At 37.7% G+C, this 19,572-nt stretch overlaps 1 protein-coding gene across 3 annotated transcripts in view; it reads right to left on the bottom strand.

Annotated features, from left to right (window-relative positions):
• Window positions 1-19,572, bottom strand: part of atp2b3b (ATPase plasma membrane Ca2+ transporting 3b) — a 56,272-nt gene that overhangs the window by 26,181 nt on the left and 10,519 nt on the right. For 2 of the 3 annotated variants that reach the window (XM_082145417.1, XM_082145415.1), the window contains exons 3-8: window positions 10,118-10,315; window positions 7,330-7,587; window positions 6,952-7,077; window positions 3,187-3,312; window positions 1,354-1,395; window positions 612-776 (exon numbers count right to left, since the gene is read on the bottom strand). In XM_082145417.1, coding sequence (XP_082001543.1) covers window positions 612-776; window positions 1,354-1,395; window positions 3,187-3,312; window positions 6,952-7,077; window positions 7,330-7,587; window positions 10,118-10,315 — 915 coding nt within the window. The remainder of the gene's footprint in view (window positions 1-611; window positions 777-1,353; window positions 1,396-3,186; window positions 3,313-6,951; window positions 7,078-7,329; window positions 7,588-10,117; window positions 10,316-19,572) is intronic. The other variant, XM_082145416.1, reaches the window with a different exon arrangement.

The following is a 19,572-nucleotide window of genomic DNA, read 5'->3' as shown; positions in this document are numbered from 1 at the left end:
AGTAAAATCAGTTAATGGTAAGAAAATGTAACAAAAGCAACACAATGTGTTACATTTCATGAAAGGTAACAATGAAACACAATTAGTGAGTGCTTCCTCTCACTTAAGAGTGAGAAAATGTAGCACAAAAATGTAACAGTGTAATTCAATCAGTCTGCACTTTCACCTGATTATTGGTGAGAAAATGTAACATAAAAGTAACAATGTGTTACATTCCATAAAATGTAACAATGTAATAAGCAAGTACTTCCTCTCAGTTAACATTGAGAACATTTGACAAAATGTAACATTACTTTCCATAAAAAAGGAACAAAGAAACCCGATTAATCAGCGATTTCCAATCAATGGTGAGAATATGTAAAAAAGTAACTAACACATTTAGCGAGTGGTTCCTCTCAGAACACAATTAGTTACCTTTTCTAAGAAGTAATGGAATATTGTAACACTAGTTTTAAAAGTAACATTCTCCAACGCTGAATATATGTATTTGAATGAGGATGAAAATAAAAAACAATAGGATCAGCACAGTAGCGTTTGAGTGTGTCAAAGTGAGGTGATTTATCTTTCCATATGATATCACCTCGTAATTGGCCACATGAAGTCCCACGCACCTGCTTTGCCAATCTGTACAGCCAGTTTGGTGAGTTTGCCCTGCAGTACAGACTTCTCCTTCTTGGGCACGCTAGATTTTTTCTTCTCTCTCTCCTCCACTTCTCCACCCTCCGCACTCTTCAGAGGCTGCATCTCCATGGCAACGGCTCCATCCTGCTTTTTGGCTGGTGGGCGGGACATGAGTTAGCGTCACTACATATGGACAACAAATCTGTCGTGTCACAACTCAGAGGCATCGTGAGAGGCCTCCGGCATGAACGAGACTCAAAGCTCTGAATATCTTCATGCCACACATCAAATATTTCGGGAGTTATGCTCAAAGTGCCATACACACATACACTGGACACACAACGAAGGAAAGCAAGACAAATGTGGACAAGCACAGCATAAATACTGATATCGGTTAGAGTCAGAACACAAAAGCATCGCCCCTTTCAAGTTCTATTCAGCGAAATGTGTTTGGGTGCTTTTCCTCGCACACAATGAACTACAGTTACAATGCACAGGAAGCAGTCGTCATGTATGCCGTTGAGCAACCGAGTGTGTGACGTTACACAAAGAGTGTGTTTCTGCCTCTATATGTATGTAGCTGTGTGCATACATGGTATTAACGCTTATATTTCCCGTAGTTGTCCTTATACAGCAACAGCATTGCTGAGGAGTCCACAGAAATTTTCCACAACAAGAAAATAATTAACCCCTCATTCTCTTCATTCATCTATTCTACTATCCCTGTGGTACCTTTATTCTGATTGGTCTCCACAGCTGCCTCTGGCTGCTTGCCTGTGAGAGAGAAAGACAGACAGAGAGAGATAGAGAGAGAGAGATAGAGGGGGAACAAGGGAATAAAAAGCGACAGACAGAGACAGAATGAGAGACAGGGCACACAGTGTTCTTGAGTGGGGAAAATGAGAGCGCACAGAACTATGAAAACAGACACACAAACAAACGGCACACACATTGAACTGCGCTCTTTAACTATAACATGTTAAACCTGTGAATACAAACCACAATTCTGGGCTAATCCGTCTCTATACAGTGCTAACTGTAGTCATTTCATCTACGCTGAAGGTGTTCTGTAACTCCATTGGACTCAAACAACAGGGCTGTGGATTACGTACCATTGGTGATGCCGCCTGGTTTGGCCATAGTTGTTGTGAGTGTGTTACTACTGTCCTCTGATTGGATGGTGAAACAAAAGGATAATGCGGGTTTGGAGGGGGGAGGTCGTGGGAAATTTTTAGGATTGGGTGGTGGTAGAGTTAAGAAAAAAAAGAGAAATCAATGATGATCATGTTGTATTAAGGGGAAATTGAAAAAAGTTGCATGTAGGTAGATACAGTATGACATTTAAAGTACTGAGATCACTGTCCTGCAGTGCAACTTTCCTGCAAGACTATTTTGCTTCATCTAAAAGATTTTTCCTAATTCTTGTATAACAATTATTATTAGGGCTGTCAATGTTCTAGTTAAATTTGTAAATTAGTAATCTAGTTAATTTAGTGTATTATCAGCTAAGACTCATGAGCAACAAAATGCAGGGGTCTTAAGAGGTGTTTTTAACTACATATATATATATATAAAACTACCTTAATTTGGGGGCTTTTCTCCACAAATATTTATATATGCGATTAATTGTGATTAATTTGATTTATACATTTTAATACTTTTTTCTTTTATTGATTATAATTACACATGTAGTTTTGAGGACCTGTCAGTTGAGACACAACATATAATATTTGTATTTGAAGTAATAAAAATCACAAGATTGCAAAAATGTGATAACAAAATTATAAATAATTAAATAATTAAAATAACTGCTGACCACTTATTGCACCTAAAATATACACTATCCCTTATACATTCACATAGATTTTTTAAATGGTGAATAAAAAGAGGCCTGTTGGCATGTGAATTTTTATAAAAATACACACTAATCTACGATTACGGGTATCAGAAAAGATTTACAAATATTACAAATCAATTTTTGCAACAAAGACAATTCAATTGTCATCGTGAGGCAGTTATAAGTCCGTCCGTGGCTGATGACACATTTACTGTGGAGCGATTCAGTGGGACAGTAACAGAACATGGCGCCACTTCATCCTTCATCCACCCACATCCAACCTTTGCTCTCTCTCCCTCTCTCTGTTTCTCTCTTTCGTTCCCTTTCTCTGAATAATTAATCAGCCTCCTCCAATATAACTCCTAATCCTTCTCTATTCCCCTCTCTCCAGTCTCCTCTCTGATGGCTGCGAGTTAAATTACCCATGGCACGGGCCATAAAGTTTGCAGCAGTGGAGCTCTGCTTGTCTCTCTTGCCCTTCTTACCATTCATAAATATTCCTGCAGGCTCTAAGCCCAGTGGTCCTCCATTCACATCAAACCCATCCCTCTCTTATGTAAGGATCTCCCACCCCCTCTATCTCCATTCTCTACTGTCTGGTAGTGCTACTCACAACGTGTAAGTGTGCAGTCATTCTCACAACATCCTACACTAGCCTCAGCGTTTTTCTCTGAGTATTACAATGTGTGTTTTGGTTGGCGTTTGATGCTCTTCCTTCTCACACCTACCTTTCTTCTCTTTCTTCTCCTCCTCCCCTTCCCCGGCTCCCAGTAGAGTGAATATGATGCCACTCTGTGAGTTGACTCCAACTGCGGTCACCAGCATCCTCCCTGATCCCTCCATTACATGGGTACCTGAGAAACAAAGAATGAGAGAAAGACATAGACAATGTTTGATATTTTACTGCAGCACATTGGAAAGACCCGACCAAATTTCCCCCAAAGGGAGTTCCTACTAGCCTGATAGAACAAGTTTAAATGAACAATTTCACACTGAACAATGCTGCTGATTTGTGACCTCCCAGCATGCAGTGCAGCATCAACAAATAATGTTCTTCCCTTTTCTTTTGAAGATTGTGGTTATGTAAATCTATATAGTATGTAAGAAAAAAAGTATGCCTTTTATATTTATGCCATATACATATATATATATATATTTAAAATATACTGGGCTGTGAAATAATAATAATAATAATAATGTCTATATATATATATATATATATATATATATATATACATACATACAGTATATATATAATTTTCTTGTAAAATGACATCGAGCTAAATAAATAAATAATTTTTATTATTATTGACAAAAATAGTAACAGTTTAAGTTACATAGCATTATTTTTTTTCAAAATATTAATTTTGCTAAATATTAATTTATAATAATGATAATAATAATAATAGTAACAATAGTTACATTTAAATATATTTTTTATTACAAGAAAATTTAAATTTTCTATAATAATAATGTTTAAATTAATAAAAATGAATAATAATTGAATTATAATAAAAAATAATTAAATAAAATGTTACTTTTCTTGTGAAACGGCCTAGAGCTTGGAAGTAGTTGAAAAAATAATAATCATAATCATTTAGTTAAATTTTTGAGGTTGAGGTTACTTTCCAAGAAAACAACCATTTAAATTCATTTTAAACAATAGATCTATAATCGCCTTGACAAGAATCTTCTGAATGAGACATTTTACATGTAGTGAACAATTTAAAATTGGTTAAACAAAGTGTTAATAAAGGCAATAATTACAACAGTTGTTGCAACTCATATCTTCCTTGATTATGTTCACATTTTCTCAACAATTTCTTTTAAACAGTGACTATATCTACAAATACAGACAGGCGGGTCTGCTGGAGTTCACCATTAGCATTTGACTTGCACAGACTCCAGACCCCACACAACGACAGCCTCCATACATCAACTTCACAAAAATATCATTGGGATATTATTCAATAATAGCATCATGGGGGCAGGACAGCCTCATAAAGAGAATGGAGTTATCATCCCAAGTGTCTAAGAATAGCATGGAGGAAGGGAGAGGGCATGCACCAGTGCTCACAGCAGGAAACAGAGATTCTCAGATCTAATTAACAACATCTGGATGCCACTGCAGCATCTCAGTTATTCTGACACAGAATGCGGATGCTCCGAGCATGCTTTGTGCCCGCTGACTGACAGCTGAAGCAGCGCAGCCGAGAGCAGAATACAAAGCCATTTCAAGAGAGGCCAGTGACCAGTCTCAAGTAGAGTGATGGGCATCAACCTCTAAACAATGAATCACTGCATCACTTTTAATGCACAGTGACTTCGTTGCTACCAGCTTAAAAGGCACGTAATAAAGATAACTAAATTGGCGTCCATATCAACACACGGTAACGTTCTGTTTATTATAGTGCAAGCTGCAATTATGTCGCCTGCCGCTTTAAATGCAAGAGCTCTTTTGAATAGGATGGATTATGATTGGCTGGAGAGAAAAAAAAACATTCTGAAAGTGATTCCAACTATCGTTATTGTTATAGCTGTGGTGTGGATTTCCCTGTTCTCATAGAATCAGACTATTATTAAAACTTTATAGGTATAGTTATCAACACTTGCGTGAACAGGCCTTAAAAAGGTATATAGAATCTTAAAGGTGCTGTAAGCAATTTAAGGAATCCAAGTGACTCAAGGACACGAGAGATTGTATGATTGACCATTTTTAAAATAATCAAAGAAAATTGCATCTGTCAGTAAGATGTACATCAGTAATGGTGATATATTTGGTTTAACTTTATATTGAAATTTCATTGGAACTAGGGCTGCACAATATTAGAAAAAAACTGACGTTCCAATGTTTTCTGTGATATACAGTATATTGCGATATTGATATGAGTGTGTGTAATTTATGTTGTAGAGTAAAACGTTGAAGTATCGTCATAAAAAAATAAAATAACATTTTAAAAACCCATAGGAAAATCTCGAGGGAACCAGGGATGAATTAGTCTTCCAGGTTTTGACGTCATCCCTGCACCACTCTGTGCTGTTACAATAAAAATAACAACTATTTATAATATTTATTGTAGTTATAATTAAACAAAAATATTAAGCAAAATTAGAAACACATGCATATAGAGTTTATACATGTGTGCAGCTCATGAACAGTTTGGAGCGTCTCTGCTTATTTACGATGCAAGGGTAAATAAAGAACTGTTTCTTTGATTTAGTACAGCATTTTCTTTTCTTAAAGCTGCAGTCCGTAGTTTCCTCTTTGTCGCCATCTCTGTTTGAAATCTGCAATTGCAGTTATTCGCGGAATTATCAACTTTACGTGGGTTGTGCATCGGCACGGCAAATCGCGGATGGATCCAATATTTTGAGGAGAATGTGCAGCTGTCAGTCGCCGCGCCGGTGTGGATCCTGGCATTCGGAATCACAGATTCTACTTTTTGGAAGTATATGACCAACATAAGAATTTTCGCCGGAAAATGTAATCTGAACAAGTAAGTAACATCCACTTTTGTTCTGACCAACTAAGGGAAAAAAGCATTGCAGTAAATGAATGATTAAATCTAACGATCGCTAATCATATCACGTCAAACCGTGCAAATTATATTTGTTCTCAAATTGTTAATGTTAACAGCATCAGCATTGCGTTACTACATTTAATGTGTATTAGGGCTACCTGTAGTTCAGTTTCCATTTCTGTGCAGTCTAAAATCTAATTGTCATACCAACAAATTAATGTTCCTAAGAACTAGTTCTCTTTGAAATACAAACACGCATATCAGTAATCAGATGCATATTTACTGCATTATTCAATATTCTGATGCACGGGAAAAAAAGCCGTCTCTGCGTCCGTTTTGAACTGCTTCAAAACACGGAGTTCATGCCACCTTTCAAAAGCCCTTCCGATATTTATCCTTGTTTTCGCATGGGCCCGGTTGCAGTCAGTTCCACCAGTACTACTGGAATTAAAAACATTGTTACAAGCTTACCGTTTTGAATCGAGCTACAGCAAGCAGATAGTTTTGAACACTGGCTGGTTATGTACTTGCTCAAACATTTATTTTGGATCATTTTTAACCCAAAAAAGTTACGGACTGCAGCTTTAAGAAACACTTTATATATAGTAGTTAACATTTGAAGTGGACCAAAACCTTTCATCAAAGTTATACATGAATTTTGAACAATACCTGTTCTTGTCTCAGGACAACTTTGATGAACCTTTTTGATCGACTTCAAATGTTGACTACTGTATATGTATTTGAGGAGCGGTGAAGAGCATCTTGCATTTGTCTTCGAGTCACAGCAAAAAAAATTGCTTTAGCCTATGTCACAATATGAGGTAAATCCGGACCTGTAGCCTATGTAAGGAACCTTAAAGTTTTTAAACTTGGATACAATCACAGGTGATTTTTCAGGGGGCTGAGATGCTGAAACCCCCATTAAATAGGGTCTATCAACATCTATGACCCACACATGTACACGGCGCTTACCAGAGAGAAGCATGGGGTCCTTGTCGGCCGACTTCCGCACATGGTCTGATTCACCAGTTAATGAGCTCTCGTCGATTTTCAGGTCATTCGCCTGAATCAGGACCCCATCAGCAGGTAGGAGGTCACCTGAGAGAGATAAATAAATATCACGTGATCAGCAGGGCATCCTTAATATCCCAAAAAGCATTCACTGTTCCTACCAATAATGCTGTATTACACAAGGTACATTATCAACAAATGAATTCTCATTGTGATTTGTGGATATGTGAACATCACTCTAAATATATTTCTGTGTTAATCCACACCTCATATTAGATGAGTTAAGCCTAATCTCAGCATTCATTCCATTCTCTGAGCTCAGCAGAACAGGAAACTTACCATATTTGACCTGCGCCATGTCCCCAACCACCATCTCAGCAACAGGGATCTGGATGACGTTTCCATTGCGCACCACAGCGAATCGCTGCTCCAGCTCGATGCGGCTCTGCAGTCCCCGGAACTGTTTCTCTTTACTCCAGTCGTTGAAAGCGGTCACCAGCACCACGCAAATGACGGATAGCAGGATGGCTGCACCTTCAATCCATCCAGCCTCCGCCTCCCCTTCGTCTTCAGCTCCTCCTGACACATTCCCACAACCTGCAGAGGGTTAAGGTTGCTATTTCATGGCTGTCTGGCATACTTGATTCTGATTGATCAATAGCAATATTGAGCAGTCAAATAGTTTGGTATGATAACAAGAAAACTGGATTTTTTTAATGATCAAATCATGACAACATTTTCCAAACGTGAACATTTCACAAATTAATATTACACGTTTTGTCTATTAGAAATGCACATTTGACGGTAGCTTGAGTTGGAATGCAGATGTAAATGTATTTCATAAACAAAAACAGTAACATCTGTAAAAAATTATAACACCCTCATTTATTTAGGATCCACGCATGAACCACAAATTAACCTCACTACCATGGTAAATAGTAACTATATGGTTTCTATGCTATTTTATTTTTTAAACAGTAGCCTAAGGGCAGTAATAAAAGCACAAAAACTGTTGTAACTTAATATCAAAAAATACTGTAACTATACTCCTTTAATAGATTTGATGTCTACAACATATGATTATCCTACATTTATACCAAAATCCTATGGTTTCTGTTAGCTTTACTAGAGTAAATCATGGTAAATGTTGGCCACTTGTGAATTGGAAAGCACCTGTTTTCCGCGTCAGTGTTGTTGAGAATGTCAGCGCTGTTTCATCTGGCTTTAAACTAGCTTAAATCACGAGGCACTAGGTTTGGGGTTTGCATCGGAGAAATCTACACCGAACTGGAATGATGCTCACTGATCTCACGGCGATGTAGTGGTCACGTGATTGAGACGGTCAGCAGCTGAAATACATTCGTTCTGCTGCAATTGTGTTTTAAGCTGAGCTGATAAATGTTCCGTGTGTCGCGCGGTTCAAACGTATGGAAGTCTTTAGGTAGCAATATTCAATTTGAAATGTAATATGCAAAATGACAATGCAATACGTAAAATGGCAATGCATTTCTGTTTTTAAATTTACATTTTCCCATACATTTGTGCAACGTTTGGTGCAAAATGAAAATGAAAATTCAATTATATAATTTACATTTGCCATTTCATACACTGGTTCCAATATGTAAATTGAATCCATATTTTAACGCTTTATAAGTTGCAAAATTAAAATGAAAATGTATTACAGAACTGATTAGATATGTTTAACTGTAGCAAAATGATCATTTAAATGTTATTTTTCTTAATTGCATTTACACTCAAAGTTAAGATACTTGCGATTGCATTTTCATTAAATGTCCCTCAAAATTCAATGTGCACTGCAAATTGAAAATGCATTCCTAGCCGATCACGTCCTCGCCCCCTCCCACCCTGTCAATCACTGCGTGAAGGCGGGGCTCGGCAACAGGTAAACATGGGCTATGTGTTAAGTGTTTTGAGGTGTTGGAATGAAACACGACGGCGGCAGAGCGTTATATTCACTGGCAGAAGAAGTGGAGCGTGAACAGAGAAATGGTAGTGTTTCCGAAGAATTATTACTCGTCTGCAGGTGATAGAACCAGTTGTTGGAACATCTGGGAGAATGTTCTGCTGCGCTGTTGTTGTCTGATGCTGGACTGTGTTAATGATGGTTTTGTTTTGTATAAAATATTCTCATTGTCTGATACACATTATCATTACTATTAACTATAATTACCCAATAATGTTGGAGATCCTTTGGTTTTCTCCGGCCAAATTTTTGGCGGCCCAATCAGTGAACAGAGGGAGTGGCTGAGAACGATGACGTTGATGTCGTGCGTTAGTTTGAGTTGTAGGGTTACGTCACGACCAAAGGTTAGCGATTGTTATGGCAGATCCAGAGTGACTGGAGAGAGGCCAGACTCTCTGTACAAATGAAATGTACGAGAGTCTGGTAGAACCAGGCTAGCCAATATAGGCCTAGGCTAGAAATACGTTTGAGAATGAATCGCTTGTTTTAAAAGAGAAAAAAATATTTGTGTGGTGCCCCCCTGGACAGCAACAATAAACAGCAACATGCAGCTTTGTGGAAAATAATTCTGAAAGTTTTAGGCTGCATAATGTAAACGTCACTCTGCATAAGGAAGGGATATGTACAACAACAAGCGGATTGATATGGGCATATCATGGGTGATATGGTTAATCCGCCTATGCTTGTTGTACATGTCAAAATCATCATTTTTATATGGTTAATCCGCCTATGCTTGTTGTACATATCAAAATCATCATTTTTATATGGTTAATCCGCCTGTGCTTGTTGTACATATCCCTTACTTATGCAGAGTGACGTTTACATTATGCAGCCTAAAACTTTCAGAATTCTTTTCCACAAAGCTGCATGTTGCTGTTTATTTTTCCCCAGCACCCTTAAACTCCTCCCTTTTATTTTCTCTCTTTCTGCATTCCTGCTTGACAGTCCATTTTCTCACCTTCATTCTCACCTTTTTCCTCCCACACTCCCTTGATTCAGTTCTCTCTCTCTCTTCCCTCCCACTCTCTATCCGTCATTGCCTCCTCCCTCGACCCACACCATCCCTTTAACTAATTTTCTCTATACACCTCATCCCTCTAACATCCTTGTCTTTCTCTCCCTGACCAGCTCTCTCTCTCTCACCCTCAGCCTCGTGTCCGGGTGGCTGATAGAAGGACAGGCCGAGGGAGATGATGGCTGCAATCTCCAAGATGATGAGGGTGACGTCTTGTAATGCCTCCCACACCAGCTGAAGGAAGGTCTTGGCCTTTTTCGGGGGTATGAAGTTTTGTCCAAATGCCTGTCTGCGCTTCTCCAGATCTGTCGGGTTATCTGACAAACCTGAAAGGAAAGGAAGAAGAATCAAACAAGGGTTGTCACAATTGTTTAAACGGTGGGCACCCTCTCTCTCAGGCCAATGAGTTGGCAGTCTCGTGTAGCCAGAACTTCAGACGGTCGGCAGAAGGTCTCCATAGCCAAGGACCGCCCACAGGCCATCTGAGAGACATGTAAAGCAACCAATTACAGTTCGGTTTGTTCAGCGTCATGTTACTGTAGGTGTGAAAATGTAATGTTGATGTCCCTACAATAACAGACTGCTGTCTAAAACTCATAGATGTATTTTAAAGAGTATGCTGTGAACTAAACATGCTTTACACACTTTTGAATATCCAGTGTTTAGTTGACCCTCAAACATGATGGCTTTTTTTCTTCCATGACGGTTTGGCATGACAAAGGCTTTTTTTCCAGGCAAAACCGTTAAAAGAATGAGACACACACGTCTCCCGGAAATCCTGTAGAATTCATCCAATCAGATGACGACTTAGAAGCTCCTGAAGTGTTTCCAATTTTGTGTGTCATATGCATCAAACATTCAGCCAGCGTTCCGTGGGAATGACGTCTGAGGCTGAGACTTATGAGTAGGATATACTGTACCATAGAGGAACTTAGTGTGCCGCTCTCATCTCAGGGCCCAGGACTTTTCCTGCTGAATTTCAAAGCATCCTGTGCATTCAGATTCACCCAATGCAGGACACATTGCTTTTAAAAGACCATTTAGAATGAGATGTTGTTGTTAGCTGTCTGCAGTCTCGCAGTTTGGATTTTAACAGTCTTTAGCCCTAACGTATTTTGGCAATATGTTTTTTTGACAAGGGCACTGTAAAATTCAACTGATAAATCCTTGATATCTCCCTAATGATTAATACATGTATATCCCTGTATACCGCCTGAGTAAAGGGCATTCCTATTCATTGGATTTAATAATCTCCATGATTTAAAAAATAAATGTAAAATGTTAATGTTAACACTAAACTAATGACTTTTAAAATATGCAAAGATTTTAAAACACTAGGCACTTGGAGACTCTAAAAATGGTTCCAGAGGAAAAACTTGGTATCATACACTAAACGAGGATCACACACCAGACTTTCAAGTCACTCTGAACTCAACAAACTTCTGTGCAAAATTTGTGTAGTGTATTCCAGCCTTTACAGCAGTGGTTCTAAACCAGGGGGCCGGGCCCACTAGGTGCGGGATGACTTAAATGAAAAATCTTTTTTAATATATGAAGATAATATCTCTAATCTAAATTGAAATGATAAAAACAATATTAAAAACTAGCAAAAACTATTAAATCAATAACTAATAACTAAAAATCAGTGACTTTAGTTTTTATTAAAGAACATACAGGTCTTGAAACTTGTGGAATCAAAAAATGAATTGTGTCATTCATTTAACATATACATTTCTGTTAATAAAAAGTAAAAACAAGCAGTTTTGATATAATTACAGCATAAATACTGGAAGTATTTTAGCTTATATTTAAAGGGGGGTATAATATTGGACTGCGAATGTTGTGTTCAGAAAGACTGAAAAGAAACTACAATTAATACTTGCATATATGGGTTTGGCCCCTGGGTTTCCGTCATGTAAACTAAGGGTGCTTTCCAAAATTTCTAGACATAAGACAACATATTAGCTTGCTAGCATGTATTATAAGCCAATGGTCGCTAAATACATGAACAAATGTTGTAGGAAAGATGCAGCTGAACTAATGTATAAAAAGTAAACTACATATTTAGTTTTTGACCATGCAGGGTCAAGTGAATATTACCTGTACAGCTGTTTAGGTTACAGCTATACAGTCAGCTCAAGAAAATGTAAAAATGCTGTTTCCAAAGCCAACAGAATTTAACATATGTCATGCTGACCCTAGTTTTTTTTCCCCATCAGACCGCCCTGGACCAAACTAATCCTTACAGCCAGAAGAAAGTGCATATAAATAAAGAGTTCAGTTTTCTACTGAGAACAACTCCCATACCATTTCACACAAACACACACACTAATACACCATGGAGCTAATTGACACCTTTAATAGCATATGCACTGCTTCCCTTTCCTATTATCACCACGCATTTAGCCATCTTACAATCTCAAAGATTCAAATGAGGGTCACTAATACCAAGTGTGTGTACGATACAATAGAACATAACCAACTGACAATAATGACCCAAGCGCAATGTATTGGAACATAACGATTTGTTAAAGCACATTGTTCCAAAGTAAAAGAAGATGTGAGTCAGACTGAGCCACATATATTGATGTAAATAATTAATTGCATATTTCTGCTCATTTCAAAAGGCTCATATAGAATGAGTGGCTGAGAGAAGAAAGGAAGGATGACGAGAAATAGATATGAAGATATAAGACACATTGCATTTAATGTGCTCAGTGCCACAACCCCCCAACCCTCATCTTTCCCCAGCCATCTATGTCTTTCAGTCGTTCTGAGTCTTTCTCTTACTCTCTCTTTCAATAGATTTGTGCAGTTTCCATGGCGATGAAGACATCAAGCACAAATTGTGCCGTACTTCAACTTCCTGTCTTCGGGCACCTTTTCGCCCAGCTACAGATGATGTCATTGATTCGGTGCAGTACATGCGAAACTTTTAATAGATTTTTGATTGGGCTGCTGTGAAAGCTGTTTTTGCCGACAGTGAGTCTTTTAGAGCTGGAGAGAAAATTCATAATTTCTTTTTCTTTCTTTTTTTCTTCTTTTTTTTTGTCAATGTTGAAGTCAGTAGAGTCACCCGGAGTGAAACCCAGCATTACAGCTCAGCTGAATGAGGCAGTATTGACGTCAGTCCATGAGTGTGCATGCGTGTGTGCAGTGAACATGCTTCAGGGACATATAAGGACAGGACTATCCAACCAGAAAATACTTTAAGTGGACAAAGGAGGAATGTGTGGGCTGGTATGTATACCTCCACTGAGACAGAGCATCAGGCCAACTGTTGGCAAGAGCACCTGAGGGTTATACACTGATCACAGTCACTCCAAACCTGCACTCAGCACTAAACCTTATTATTACCCTTACTGAATGCATGATCATACAACACTCTAGATGAAAAGTGGACGTATCGGTGAAAGACAAAGAGAGAGTCAGGAAGGACAGAAGATGAATGAAGATGACAATCTCATGCCATCTGAAGAAGGTGTTAAAGTGATAATTCACCTAAAAATGAAAATTCGGTAACGCTTTACAATAGGGTTTCCATTTATTTTATATTAGTTAACATGAACTTACAAAGAACAAAACTTTGGCAGCATTTAAAAGTCTTAATGATGATTTCATGATTATTTATACACTTTTCAAACCAGAAGTTGTGTGTGTTGACATCAGTTAATGCACTTTGATTTGCTGTATCTTTATAAACATTAACAAAGATTAATAAATGTTTTAAGAAATATACATTGTTGGTATGTTATCTAATGCATTTACTGATGTTAACAAATGAGACCTTATTGTAAAATTTTACAGAAAATGATTTACACACTTTCATGTCATTCCAAACTAACTTCCATTTCTAAAAGAATGAAAGTCATTATTCATTGAGAATCTTTTTAGTCTCCTCGGCACATTCATGAGAAAAGCAGCTACGTGTGATTTGTGATGAAATCTTGAATTTGATGAATTATTCATGAATCAGACTGATCTAGTTGGTTCACTAATGGTTGCTGCGGTAAACAGCAGAGAGAAAAATACAGAAATTTAAGTCATTATTTATTGAAAAATCTCACCTAGCTGTCCTTGGCTCATTTATAAGAGAAAAAAAAGGTCTCTGATTTCATTTGTGAAGGAATTGTTTTCCTGAATCGTATCTTTTCGTATCTTTTCATTAATTTGACTGATTGGTTCACATCGATCAAAATGATTCGGACTGATCGAATGATTCATTTCTAGTTTACTCAGTAACTGCAGCTCACTAGAGAGGATTATCAATTAATAAAATTGTTAAATCAATAAATAAAAATCAATCAGTTTCAGTCTGTTCCTCACAAAAATATTGTATGACTTAAGAACATGTGGAATAATGTACAGCAAACATCAAATGATACTTTTGTGTCTATTTTGAAGCTCTAAAGTTCCAGTCCCCTTTCATTATAACTGCATCTTCAAAATTTCTTCTTTTGTGTTCAACGGAAGAAAGAATGTCATACAGGTTTAGAACAACAGGAGGGTGAGCAAATGAAGACAGGATTTTCATGGATGAACTGTCTCTTTAAGAAAAACTGCTGAGTAGCCATGCCCGCATCCATTCGCTTTAAAGAATCTCTTGCTTTTCAAACACCCCACCTCCTTCTCCCCCCACCCAACTCACTCACTCTAACTCTCTCTCGCCATCTCCCCTTGGTGTGTCCTTGACAATGCGGCAAGCTATACCAGAATTTCTTCTCTCTCCTTCCATTCCTTCCTAACCTCCCTCTCTCTCGCTTCTCTTGTTCATTCTCTTTCCACCCCCACTGCTCTCGGATCTCCATGTCCTGCTGCAGCAGAACAGGTATCTGTGTACGTTCAGGCTGATAGATTGATACGTCCACGGCCAGCACTGATAATCGTGTTTATAGCAGGCCGAGATCCGTGGATCTGCGGTCCGCACGCTGAAGCGCATTGCTGGAGAGGATGGTGAGACACTAATGGACTTCCATTTTCAGGGCCTCATCTTCACAGTGTCAGCCTTATTCAGCATCACTTCATCTCCACCCCCTCCGCTTTCCTCTCCTCTCCTGTTGTCTCTGCTTTGTCATGGTCATGTAACAGGATTAGTTCTGCTTCTACTTGCACTTAGAGGCAAACTCCTCTTATTGTATGATTATTAGCATCAGGAGCATCAGGTTTTGTTATCACCTGTCAACAGAGCAGTTCCTAATGACAGCTGTTAGCTATGTCCATACAGCTGGTCTGAAAGCTGTCATGTCTTCTCAACCATTGCACCAGTGGAAGTTTCGAAACCTTTTGTGTTGTAGTTTATTTTAGAAGTAACTCCTGAAAGGGCTTTTACACACCAGGGGAACATCTGATATTCTAACAACCACATTTTCCAACTGTTGCTACAAAAATTACCTGAGAATTCTGCAATCATCTGCTCACTCTCATGTTGTTCCAAACCCATATGACTTTCCTTAATCTTCAAAACACAAATGAAGATGTTTTTAATGAAACCTGAGAGACTTCTGTCCTTCCTTTGAAAGTCCACGGAACCAGAAGAGTCCCGTTATTCATAAAGAGTCAATTAAAGAGGTTTTAATTCGAGATTTAATTTAGGCTTTTAACCACATATACATTGATCAATGCACATACAAAGAGATTATCAAATATGCTCAACAGATGCTCAAACGTGCTTGCGTGACACAAATCAAAACGCATTGGTTCTCACGCATCAAGCAAGCACATTTGAGCCTCTGTTTACATATTTGATGAGCTTTATTTATGTGCGTTGATCAATGTTTATACAGCATGTGATGTGAATAAAAGCCTAAATTAAAGGACAGTTTGGCGAATAACAACCAGCTTTGTATTTTTACAGTGTCATGGCATATGTAAATTAACAATGTGTACTCTCAATTTTACCTGCCCCAGATCTCTTGGTTTATTTATCAGCTCAAGGCCTTTTAGTAAAACTACACATCATATTTTTGTATCCCTTCCCACAGACAGTCGGATTGAGCCCAGTGCATTATGGGTGTTGAAGTTTCCCTATTTTTTTGACAAAAGAAAACACTGCCTTTTTCTGTTTTATTAAAAACCCATCTTGCCAGTGGTAAATTACGCCTTTAAATCTGTTCATCATACGAAGTGATCATGTCTCATCAGAAGACCTAGAACATCCCAATTCATATGGATTCTGTTTACAATGTTTATATCAACTTTTTGAACCATCAAAGATTTGGTGTAATGGACATTCAATGGAGGTACAGAAATATCAGAAAAAACACTGTTTCAAAGCTGAACAAAAGTTTAGTGAGTTTGAAACAACATGAGGATGAGTAACTGATGAGAGAATTTCCATTTTTGGGTGAACTATCCCTTTAAGTGAAATGTCTAAAAAAAACATCTAGTGAATGAACTAATAAATTATTGCACTTCTTACTGTCATAGAACAGAAGAGTGCAAACACAGGTAATGTCTGAACAGAGTTTATTGAATAACACCCATGAAGTTAGCAGGCGAGTCTCTGGATTGCAGATTGTGATGGTGATACTGGCATGTGAATGATAAGTCATATCTTGTTGCAGGTAGTGAAGAGAAGTGGCTGGTGGGCTGAAGACTGGCAGACGATGACACACAGAAAACTGAAGAAGATGAAGGACGGGACAGTTCAATGCACAGGTAAGTAGTCAGGTACCGGTTCAGTGTAGAATGATGATGAGACTAGACGCTGATGAGTGTGTAAAGCAGGCTTAAATGAAGTGGAGCTGATGAAGGTGAATGATAGCAGGTGTGGATGATTGAGGATAGAGTGCAGGTGACGATCAGAGAGGATTATGGGAAGTGTAGTGTGCTGAGTTGACTGCCTGGTTTGGTGACTGAGATTGGGGCACTTACATTCTGGACTTTACAAAAAAAAAAAAAAGAAATAAAATAAAATCATTCCAATCAGCTGAGATGTATTGAGTGATAAATAATATTGTGATGGTGCTTTTTTTCTGCTCTCACTAGAAAACTCACATAACAAAATGGCTTCTTGCTTAATAGCACTGATGGTAGGAATTTGATTATTAACTATTAAGGTTAAAAAAATGTAAAAATAAAACTGGGCATGTTCTAATTCTATGCTTTCAAAATGTAGTTTACCAATCGGCTGAAGAAATATTTCAAGAGATATTGTCATGGCCAACTTGTTCCCAGCCGTCAAATAAAGAGGATCACAAACTATTTGAATTATATGATTATTTATTATAAAGGAAATTATAAGTTACAATAATAACACCAAGTCTAGGGATTAAACAATAAAAGAAAATGATGATCCAATGGGGCATTAAAAGTTGATGAACATTAAACAAAAGAAATGGGAGCAAGTTGAAGCAGATGACTTCTCTGGAGAACTGAGTTCCACTAGAGGAAGTACTGTTGACTATTACAAACTTTTATACTTTCCACCCACATATTAACCAATTAACAATGAAGTCTCCAGCCAATCACATTTTAACATCATACTGCCCCCAGAGGTAAAATGTGGAAGACGGGACCGTAACAATTTTAACTATTGAAGAAGCAAATGCTTCCAGCTATACGCAAGCTCATTATCATGCTTCACTGTGTTCCCAAAATGTGTTAGATAGCACAATCGCTTCTGCAATAGCCAGTTGTCACCGCAACTTCCGGTGCGATTAAGCGCAAAATTAAAACTTGAAAGTGTCACACAACAGGACAAAGCAATATTGATGCAATCCACACACATATTACACACAGATACACACACACCCACACACATACAGTTGTGGTCAGAATTAATGGCACCCCTGGTAAATATGATCAAAATTGGCTGTAAAAAATAAATCTGCATTGTTTATCCTTTTGATCTTTCAATCAGAAAATTTGCAAAAATCTAACCTTTCATTGAAGTAAAATAATCGAAAGTGGGGAGGAAATCACATTATGAAATAAATGTTTTTCTCCAAAACATGTTATTGGCACCCCTAGAATTTTTTACGAGTAAAATATTTCTGAAGTATATTCCCATTAATATTTACCTTTTTTTAGCACACCAGGGTGACTAGGAACATGAAATTGTCTAGCTATGACTTCTTGTTTCACAGGAGTTTAAATATGACGAATACACAAAGGCCAAATTCCCTTAATCATCTATCAGAATGAGTTAAACCAAAGAATATTGTTCTGATGTGCATCAAAAGATTGTTGTGCATCAAAAGATTGTTGAGCATCAAAAAATAGAAAGTGACTAAGAAAATAGCAAAAGAATTGAAAATTCCCATTTTGACCATCAGGGCAATAATTAAGAAGTTCCAATCAACTAAAGATGTTACGAATCTGCCAGGGAGAGGACGTGTCTCTATATTGTCTTAATCACGGTGAGGAGGAAAGATTGAGTGGCCAAAGACTCTACAAGGATCACAGATAGAGAATTGCAGAGATTAGTCTAGGGGTCAGAAAGCCTAAAAAAAAAAAAAAAAAAACTACATTACCACATGTTGTTTAGGGGGGTTTCAAGAAAAATCCTCCTCGCTCGTCCAAAAACAAACTCCAGCATATTCAGTTGTCAGACACGACTGGATCTTCAAAAGGGATCGGATTCTATGGTCAAAATAGCTTTTTGGCAGCAAAGCCACCAGATGGGTTTGGTGCAAACAGGGATAACAAGTTCCCCAAACCCACGGTTAAATATATCGCTGGATCTTTAATGTTGTGGGCCTATTTTTTTGCTTAAGGTCCTGAACTTCTTGTTCAGATACATAGTATCATGGATTCTAGCAAATACCAACAGATAAAAAATCAAAACCTTACGGCTTCTGCTAGAAATCTTATAATGGGCCGCGGGTTGGATCTTCTATCAGGATAACGATCCAAAACAAACATCAAAATCAACACAAAAATGTGTTACGGAGCATAAAATACTCAAAATGCTTCCGCAAAAATTCCAAGGGGGCCTCAAGATAAGAAAAAAAAAATCTTTAAAATGAGCTAAAACGAGTCAAGTTTAACATGGTCTTGAAAAACGGGATATATGCGGAAGACTCATTTTAAAAGTGTGATTTCTAGATTTGGAAAAGTCGTGTAAATTAATAAAATCTTAAAACTCCATGGATATTTTCCAGATATTCCAAACAATAGATAGAGATAAATACAATTTAATTACAATACAATATATTAGATAAACATTAGATGGAGAGGAAACAATCTGGGGCCTTTAATTATTGTTGTGGACAATGGGGGCCTTGGAGTCAAAACCACTGCTTTAGCTCACATTGATTTTAGCAGAAATATGTGCATTCATAACACAACACAACTATGGATTGCATTCTCAGTGTGACCACAACAGGCGCTACAATAGGCATTATGCTAAACTGTCTTCTTCTATTGTTAGCTATCTCTTTCAGGTGAACTTCTGTCATGGCGAAGCAGTTTGAAGAGACTCTAACTGAGCATGTTATAACGTTTCTAGCTAGCTGAAACTGGAAAAATAAAACATTCAGTTTAATGACACAGATATTTGAAGGTAACTCTATCGCCCCCTTGAGCACTGAGGTTTCTTAGTGCTACAGTCATTTAAGAATGCAAGTGTGTACAACAGGTT

This window comes from Leuciscus leuciscus (genome assembly GCF_965113295.1).
Source record: "Leuciscus leuciscus genome assembly, chromosome: 18".
Lineage (NCBI taxonomy): Eukaryota > Metazoa > Chordata > Actinopteri > Cypriniformes > Leuciscidae > Leuciscus > Leuciscus leuciscus.
This window is presented reverse-complemented; position numbering and strand designations above follow the sequence as displayed.